Raw genomic sequence first — 9899 nt, 5'->3', positions numbered from 1 at the left:
TGTGTGGGGGGGGGGGGCGTGTGTGTGTGGGGGGGGGGGGCGTGTGTGTGTGGGGGGGGGGGGCGTGTGTGTGTGGGGGGGGGGGGCGTGTGTGGTAAGAAGCTTGCCCAACACTTGATGCTACTGTTGAGCCAGCAGCTAGGAACTGCATGACTAATTCAGGGCAATACCTCCTCTGACCTCTTCATCTTCCCCTCCCTCCCCCACTCCCAGTGATGGGCAAGACGGTTGGTTTGAGCTTCAATCAGTACATTTAAAAGAAGGAAGCAGTATTGACCGCATTTTGTTTGTGTAATGATACTAGAAATTTAGTGCTTTGAGCTTCTTTATTTAGGAGGTTTATCCTTGTACTCTGCAGTACCTCTGGGTAAATTTTATCTGCAGCTGCAATAAAACTTCAGTTGAAATATTAATGAGTATTGGAAATGAGCTTTTGTTTTTGGGGAAGAGGTAAAGGCTATGGATTGAGGTGTGAATCCATGGATAACTAACTTAGAAAAACTTCTGTTGTCCTTCAGTCACAACAACCGTTGGACACTTTGGATGCCCAATTGAGACGCACCCTGAGTCCAGAGACTGTGACAAATGTACCAGTTGCTATCACTTCAATGCAGGTGAGTGTCAGGGTATTACATGACCAACTTTTTAAGTTCTGGTAGTGTGGTTTGAATTCTTGACTTTGTTAGAGAGAGTTTAGCCAAGGTCGGGGTAAATTTGGGACACAGCAGCACTGCAGTGAGAGAATACTTTTAAAGTAATTGAGCAGTATTAAATTGGCTTCACCTGCTGTTCATAGGAACAGGAGTAGGCCATTCAGCCCCTCGAGCCCGCTCCGCCATTCGATAAGATCATGACTGATCTGTGAATCTATCTCCATATACCTGCCTTTGGCCCATATCCCTTAATACCTTAATACCTTTGGTTGGCAAAAAGCTATCTATCTCAGGTTTAAAATTAGCAATTGAGCTAGCATCAATTGCTGTTTCCGGAAGAATTCCAAACTTCTTCCACCCTTTGTGTGCAGAAGTGTTTTCTAATCTCACTCCTGAAAAGTCTGGCTCTAATTTTTAGACTGTGCCCCCTAGTCCTAGAATCCCCAACCAGTGGAAATAGTTTCTCTCTATCCACCCTGTCTGTTCCCCATAATATCTTAAACTTCAGTCAGATCACCCCTTAACCTTCGAAACTCCAGAGAATACAGCCCCAATTCGTGTAATCTCACCTCGTAACTTAACCCTTGAAGTCCGGGCATCATTCTAGTAAACCGACGCATCATTCTAGTAAACCGGCCAATATGTCCTTCCGAAGGTGCAGTGCCCAGAACTGCTCACAGTACTCCAGGTGCGGTCTAACCAGGGTTTTGTATAGCTGCAGCATAACTTCTGCCCCCTTCTACTCTAGTCCTCTAGATATAAAGGCCAGCATTCCATTTGCCGCCTTGATTATTTTCTCCACCTGTTCATGACACTTCAATGATCTATGCACCTGTACCCCTAAGTCCCTTTGGACATCCACTGTTTTTAACTTTTTACCATTTAGAAAGTACCCTGTTTTATCCTTTTTTGATCCAAAGTGGATGACCTCACATTTGTCTACATTGAATTCCATTTGCCACAGTTTTGCCCATTCACCTAATCTATCAATATCCCTTTGTAATTTTATGTTTTCATCTACACTGCTTACAATGCCACCAATCTTTGTGTCATCGGCAAACTTAGATATGAGACTTTCTATGCCTTCATCTAAGTCGTTAATAAATATTGTGAATAAATGAGGCCCCAAGACAGATCCCTGCGGGACTCCACTAGTCACATCCTGCCAATGTGAGTACCTACCCATTATCCCTACTGTCTTGTCGCCTTTCGCTCAGCCAACTTCCTAACCAAGTCCATACTTTTTTCTCGATTCCATGGGCTTCTATCTTAGCTCACAGTCTCTTCTATTTGGGACTTTATCAAATGCCTTCTGGAAGTCCATATAAATAACATCAATTGACATTCCCCTGTCCACTACTTCAGTCACCTCTTCAAAAAATTCAATCAGGTTTGTCAGGCACGACCTATCTTTCACAAATCCCTGCTGGCTCTCCGATTAACTGAAAATTTTCAATGTGTTCAGTCACCCTATCCCTAATTATAGACCCCAGCATTTTCCCCACAACAGATGTTAGGCTAACTGGTCTATAATTCTCTGGTTTCCCCCTCTCTCCTTTCTTAAAAAGCGGAGTGACATGTGCAATTTTCCAATCCAGAGGGACAGTTCCTGAATCTATAGAACTTTGAAAGATTATAGTTAGGGCATCTGCAATGTGCTCACCTACTTCCTTTAAAACCCTGGGATGGAAACCATCTGGTCCTGGGGATTTGTCACTCTTTTTAGTACTATTATTTTCTTCATTACTGTTGTTTTACTTATGTTAATTTTATTGAGCCCCTGTCCCCGATTCAATATTAGTTTTCTTTGGATTTCCGGCATGCTATCCTCTCTTTCTACTGTAAATACTGACGCAAAGTAATTATTCAACATGTCTGCCATTTTCCCATTGTCAATGACAATATCCTTACTTTCAGTTTTTAAAGGGGCCAACGCTGCTCCTGACCACTCTCTTTTTCTTCATATAACGATAAAAGTTCTTCGTATTGGTTTTGATATCCCTTGCAAGTTTCTTTTCATACTCTCTTTTTGTAGCTCTTACTATCTGTTTTGTGACCCTTTGTTGATCTTTGTATCTTTCCCATTCGCCAGGATCCATGCCATTTTTGCCTTTTTGTATGCCCTTTCCTTATGTCTTATACTGTCCCTTACCTCTTTAGTTGTCCATGGCTGTCTTTTTTGGCAAGTAGAGTTCTTGCCCCTAAGGGGTATAAACCAGTTCTGTATCACGTTAAATGTTTCTTTAAACATTTCCCACTGATCATCAGTCGTTTCACCCATTAACAGATTTGCCCAGTTTACTGTGGACAGTCTCTGTCTCTTCCCATTGAAGTCGGCCTTACCCAAGTCTAGAATCTTAGCAGCTGACTCACTTTTTTCCCTTTCAAACACTACATCGAACTCGATCATGTTATGATCGCTATTGGATAGATGTTCACAGTTAAGCTGTTAACTAAATCTGGTTCATTACTCATTACTAAATCTAGTACGACTTGCCCCCTTGTTGCCTCGAGGACATACTGCTGTAGAAAACTATCCCGGACACACTCAAGAAATTCACTACCTTTCTGACAGTTGCTAGTCTGCTTTTCTCAATTTATGTGAAGGTTAAAGTCCCCCATTAAGACCATTATGCCTTTCTTACACGCTTGTCTAATCTCTGCATTTATACAATCTAGCACTTCAGAGCTGCTGCCGGGGGTCCTATACACAACTCCCACTATAGTCTTAGATCCTTTCTTATTTCTCAATTCAACCCATAAGGTCTCTGTTGGCTGCTTAACTCTCATTTATTATTGAAGTGATTTCATCTCTAATCACTAAGGCTATTCCTCCCCCTCTTCCATTTTCCCTGTCTCTCCTGTAGACCTTATAACCTGGTATATTTAGTTCCCAATCCTGACCATCCTGCAGCCATGTCTCAGTGATAGCTGTCATGTCATACCCTCCAATTTGAATTTGTGCCTGCAGTTCATTTAATTTATTCCTTATACTACGTGCGTTTGTATATAGAGCTCCTAGTTGGGCCACACACCGAAGCCTGTCCTTCAGCTTTGATGCTGGGTTGATCGCTTTACACCTTCTAGTTTTCACTTTATCTGTAGTGCCTAAAGTACACTTTCTGCTGCTGTCCACTTTTCCCTTTCACTTGTTCTTGAACTACTATTTGTATTGTAAATTTCCCCTGTGTCCTCCCCTCTCGCTGCTTTCAACTTTACTCTCTTCTGACTCTCCGCTCAGGTTCCCATCCCCCTGCCACTCGAGTTTCAACCCTCCCCAACAGCAGTAGCAAACCCCCTTGCGAGGTTATTAGTCCCGGATCTGTTGAGGTGCAACCTGTCCGGCTTGTACAGGTCCCACCTTCCCCAGAATCGGTCCCAATTCCTCAGGAACCTAAATCCCTCCCTCCTGCACCAACCCTCCAGCCACGCATTCATCTGGTCTATTCTCCTATTCCTATACTCACTGGCACGTGGCACTGGGAGTAATCCTGAGATTACTACCCTTGAGGTCCTGCTTTTTAACTTATTTCCTAACTCCTTATATTCAGTCTACAAAGCTGCAAGTCTCTTGGAAAACTTATTGCAATATAAAAATTTCCTCATTTGCTTCCACCCTACTTATTGAAGAAATAATTTATAGCAGGGTTTATTTGTCATTGGAGTGGCTTAGGTAGGCTCATACTGGTCTCTGCTATCTAATGACCTGGTTGGCAAAGTACTGATACCATGAAAATCTAAAGCAGTGTGACGAGAAAAGAGAAATTTCATGCTGATATGTGGTAGTTTGTACTAGGATTAGTCTATGGTGCAGTCTGATTACCTCTGGGATAAACTCAGACATGACTACATCACTGTAAAAGAAATTATATGTAAATGCAATTAAAAATTGAGCAAGATGATGACCATGGATTTGCACGCAATGTGATTACGACCTTGGAACAGGTGTTTAAAGTTTAGTGGACTAAGCACTGGTCATGGTTTGTTGCTTGATTGCTTCATTTGCTGAGACCACCTTGGTGTTGTCAAACATTGTGTGGATTCCATGTGGTACTATTCCTGTGTCTTGCAGTCATATTGGGTGATAAGTACCTATTTACTAGAATCGGAGCTTAGCTCTTTTTACATTCTGCAGAGGCTTTGTTTTAGATTTAATAATTGCCTTGAGTTCAACCCTGAACAAGTGAAGTTACAGTCAAGCTCTGATGTCTCTTTTTAGTGTGTGTAAAAAAAAAAAAATAGCCCATAGATGCTATTTCAGTGCTACTATGACCATCAAAACATTATTTATGGAATACAGGGTTGAATGATGTAGGTTTTAATGTTAAATTGATATCCTGGAGTTTTGCTACATTATTCTAGCATCAAGAGTTTTATTGTCATGGTTTTTTTTGCCTTTTGGTCACTTCCATCTGGGGATTTAATAAGTTGGATAGTAGTCCATGATGGGCAAATTGTGTATGTTTTGTGGCAGGAACAAGCTGACTGGGCGGAATGCCCATTTCTCACTCTATACATTCATAATCTTGACCTCCTGCTTGCTAAAGTTGTCAACTTCTCCATATCCTTGAGCACTGCTTCCATCTCTTTGAAAACCACAGTCAACACCCATTTCTTAAAAGATCCATCCTCGCCTCCATCATGTCAACTGCCTTATCTCTAACCTTCTCTTTCTTTCAAGTTCTTGAATGTGCCATTGGCTCAGCTCTTTCATCAATCCCCGATCGATTCCTTCCTATCCAGTTTTCCAGCCTGCCCATAAGGCCAAGACTGCACTGATGAAAGTCAGCAATAATATCCTGCCTGACTGTGACCGCAACTTGTTCTTCCTCAACTTTTCTATTGCCTTTAACACTGTTATTCATTTCATTCTCCTCCACCACCTCCTCTATTGTCCACCTCGCTGTCTCTTTCTCATTACTGTCCCAGCATAAACACTACATTTCCTCCAATGGTTTCTCTTGCTATTTCCACATGTATGTTCCATCCAGCTTTACTTCTCAACCAGTATCGTTAACCTCAGAGCTGTTACTATACAATCCAACAGCCTGTCAGCCAGCCAAAATATCCCAAAACTCAACATAGGCAAAACTGAAAGCAACTTGTTTGGCTCTTGCCAGCATCTGTGTGCCTCTGGCTCCAATCTTATCAACTTTTTTGGCTGACTATTGGAGCTGAACATGATGGTGTTCAGCTTCAATATTCTTCTCCATGCTAAGCTGAATTTTAAACCATACAACTGGTCTGTTGGCAAGACAGTTATCTTCCACCTCCAGATCATTGTCCACTTGTGTCACTATCTCACACCACCACTACTGATGCCCTTTTCCACGTCTTTCTCACCTCAAACATTGTTTTCTCAAATGCACCTCCACCCTTCGTCCAATCCAGAATTCCGTGCCCGAGTACTTATGTGCACAATCATAACTCATCCACACCAAGCTCCACTGGCTCCATGGAGCATAACAAAAGCTCACTTGAACACAAAAAGCTATGGTACAAATGGGGAACATACTGGGATGCAGACTTCAGCCAAAGAGATGGCCTGGTAATGTACACACTCGTGACTCCAGTGTGTTTTGCCCTGTACGTTATGTCACTTTGTGCTAACTCTCCAAAGCAGCGCAAAAGTGAGTCTTCAAATTACTACAGCTGACATGGAAATGTAAGCAGAATAGGTAAATTAGTACAAATCAAACATACTGATTTTAGTAAACAATTTTACAACACCAAGTTATAGTCCAACAATTTTATTTGAAAATCACAAGCTTTTGGAGGCTTCCTCCTTCCTCAGGTGAATGTCAAGAAATCCTCGAACCTTTCGCATTTATAAATCACAGAACAATACCTGGTGATTACAGATAGTCTTTCCAACTGTCCGTTGCCAAGGCAATCAAAGTGTTCAGAGAGGTGTTACCTACAGGGCCACCGAATATATAAACAACCAAAAAAAATAGAGAGAGAGGCAGAAACATAGAAACATCCGGAAGGAAGAGAAAGACAGCAAATGACCCGTTATATTAAAAATAGATAACTTTTGTTCGCTGGTGGGGTTACGTGTAGCGTGACGTGAACCCAAGATCCCGGTTGAGGCCGTCCTCATGGGTGCAGAACTTGGCTATCAATTTCTGCTCGACGATTTTGCGTTGTCGTGTGTCTCGAAGGCCGCCTTGGAGTACACTTACCCAAAGGTCGGTGGCTGAATGTCCTTGACTGCTGAAGTGTTCCCCGACTGGGAGGGAACCCTCCTGTCTGGCGATTGTTGCGTGGTGTCTGTTCATCCGTTGTCGCAGTGTCTGCATGGTCTCGCCAATGTACCATGCTCTGGGGCATCCTTTCCTGCAACGTATGAGGTAGACAACGTTGGCCGAGTCACAGGAGTATGAACTGTGCACCTGGTGGGTGGTGTCCTCTCGTGTGATGGTGGTATCTGTGTCGATGATCTGGCATGTCTTGCAGAGGTTACCGTGGCAGGGTTGTGTGGTGTCGTGGACGCTGTTCTCCTCAAAGCTGGGTAATTTGCTGCGAACGATGGTCTGTTTGAGGTTGGGTGGCTGTTTAAAGGCGAGTAGTGGAGGTGTGGGGATGGCCATAGCGAGGTGTTCGTCGTCATTGATGACATGTTGAAGGCTGCGGAGAACATGGCGTAGTTTCTCCGCTCCGGGGAAGTACTGGACGACGAAGGGTGCTCTGTTGGTTGCGTCCCGTGTTAGTCTTCTGAGGAGGAAGACTGATTTTAGGCTGCTAAGTCTTCATTAATTTATCCTTTTTTCCTGTTATCACAGGGTGTGGTTCCAGTGAATGGGTCGATGGTGCCTGCTGGACAGAGCTTTACAACAACAGGCCTGCCTGGTGAAGGTAAAGAATTTACTGAAATGGGCTACATCCTACAGTACTCCTTGCAGGGAAAACAAGTCTTCTGTAATGTTGTAATGGATTACTGCCACTCATCAAAAATGTTATCATTCAGCTGGATCTAATCAAAGGATTTTTGTGTAGAGATTATGAATTAACCACAGTTACTGAGTGTAAAAAGTGTGTAATGGATGAGTAGTGTATGTAACAAGACTGTGGCCTTTTGTACTGAGTGAAACAAGGCTTGAAAATATTTTTTTCATTCATGTGCAGCTATTAATGAAAACTTAAGATTCAAATATGAATTTTGAAAAATAAGTCAAATGTAGATTCACTGGATTGATAGTTATTTTTAATATTGATGCACGTCTGCAACTAGTCCAAGCTCTATCCTGATCAGCTAGTGCTGATAATGACCTGGACTTGAGTATAGAGGATATAATTTCAAAGTTTGCTGGTGACACAAAACTGAGAAATGTAGTAAAGAATGCAGATCGCAACAGACTTCAGTAGGATGTAGACAGACTGGTGAAATGGGCAGACACATGGCAGATGAAAGTTAATGCAGAGAAGTGTGAAGTGATGCATTTTGGTAGGAAGAATAAGGAGAGGCAATATGAACTAAATGGTTGAATTTTAAAGGGGATACAGGAAAAGAGAGACCTGGGGGTGCACATTTACACAAATCTTTGAAGGTGGCAGGACAAGTTGAGAAGGCTGTTAAAGAAGCATGAGATCTTGGACTTGATTAATAGAGGGGTATAGTATAAAAGCAAGAAAGTTATGCTAAACCTTTATTAAACATTGGTTAGGCCTCAGTTGGAGTATTGTGGTCAATTCTGGCACCACACTTCAGGAAAGATGTCAAGGCCTTAGAGAGGGTGCAAAAGAGATTTACTGGAATGGTACCAGGGATGAGGGACTTCAGTTATGTGGAGAGACTGGAGAAGTTGGGGGTTGTTCTCTTTAGAGCAGAGAAGGTTGTGGGGAGATTTGATAGAGATGTTCAAAATCATGAATGGTTTTGATAGAGTAAACAAGAAGAAACTGTTTACAGTGGCAGAAGGGTCGATAACCAGAGGACACAGATTTAAGGTGATCGGCAAAAAAGCCAGAGGCGACATGGGGAAACATTTTTTTATCACAGCGAGTTGCAATGATCAGGAATGCACAGCCTGAAAGAGTGGTAGAAGCAGAGTCAGTACTAGCTTTCAAAAAGGAATTGGATAAATACTTGAAGGAAAAAATTGACAGGACTATGGGGAAAGCGCAGGGAAATGGGACTAATTGGATAGCTTTTTCAAAGAGCCGGCACAGGCACGATGCGCCAAATGGCCGCCTCCTATGCTGTACCTACTATGATACTCTGAAATGCAATTCTTAAATTTATCCATCATTGTAACTTGAGCAACATAGGAAAAGAAATCAAATACTTTTTCAATTAGTTGTGGAGTGCTGTGTGGTGCCATGGACTTCAGAAAGTGCATAAAGCTTAAAAAAAAGTCACTCTTCATTGTACTTGGAGTTCATTTTTCAAAAAAAATCTTGAAATTTGAAGCAAACTGTCTCTCATTATTTCTCTTGATTATCATTTGTCTTGTCTTGACTGTCAAAAGTGCCTGATTATCACCTATATTATGCTGACAGTTTGAAAATGTAAACATTTTAATTGATAATAGCTGTCAGACACAGATAGACGTTCAGAGTGTTTTTCCTCATTTAATTTGTTTGTTCGAATAATAAAATAAACCAGTCCAATTTTGAAAGCTCTAATAATGAGCAATAGTATTTTGAATCTACTCTACCACGTGATCTGAATCTAGTTTTGAGTTAATCTAATTTATAAATGTATTTTTCATAGAATCATAGAAAATAGGAGCAAGAGTAGGCTCTTTGGGCCTGCTCCGCCATTCAAAATGATCATGGCTGATCATCTATCTCAGTATCCTGTTCCTGCTTTTTCCCCATATCCCTTGATCCCTTTAGCATTAAGAAATATATCTATCACCTTCTTGAATATATTTAATGACTTGGCCTGCACTGCCTTCTGTGGTAGAGAATTCCACAGGTTCACCATCCTCTGAGTGAAGAAATTTCTCCTCATCTCAGTTCTAAATGGCATACCCCGTATCCTGAGACTGTGACCCCTGGTTCTGGATTCCCCAGCCATCGGGAACATCTTCCTGCATCTAGTCTGTCTAGTCCTGTTAGAATTTTATGTTTCGATGAGATCACCTCTTATTCTTCTAAACTGTAATGAATATAGGCCTAGTCGAACCAGTCTCTCCTCATACGTCAGTCCTGCCATCCCAGGAATCAGTCTGGTAAACCTTTGTTGCACTCCCTCCATAGCAAGGACATCCTTCCTCAGATAAGGAGACCAAAACTGCA

The 9899-nt window shown here is 42.0% G+C and overlaps 1 protein-coding gene across 9 annotated transcripts in view; it reads left to right on the top strand.

Moving 5' to 3' along the window:
• The window catches only part of LOC137334767 (serine/threonine-protein kinase WNK1-like), a 183211-nt gene that overhangs the window by 144819 nt on the left and 28493 nt on the right, over positions 1-9899 (top strand). For all 9 annotated transcript variants that reach the window (XM_067999712.1, XM_067999714.1, XM_067999713.1 and 6 more), the window contains 2 exons: positions 519-614; positions 7439-7511. In XM_067999712.1, the coding sequence (XP_067855813.1) occupies positions 519-614; positions 7439-7511 (169 nt within the window). The remainder of the gene's footprint in view (positions 1-518; positions 615-7438; positions 7512-9899) is intronic.

This window comes from Heptranchias perlo, chromosome 18, assembly GCF_035084215.1.
Source record: "Heptranchias perlo isolate sHepPer1 chromosome 18, sHepPer1.hap1, whole genome shotgun sequence".
Taxonomy (NCBI): Eukaryota; Metazoa; Chordata; class Chondrichthyes; order Hexanchiformes; family Hexanchidae; genus Heptranchias; species Heptranchias perlo.
Note: the sequence above shows the minus strand (reverse complement) of the source record. Positions and strands in the feature narration are given on the sequence as shown.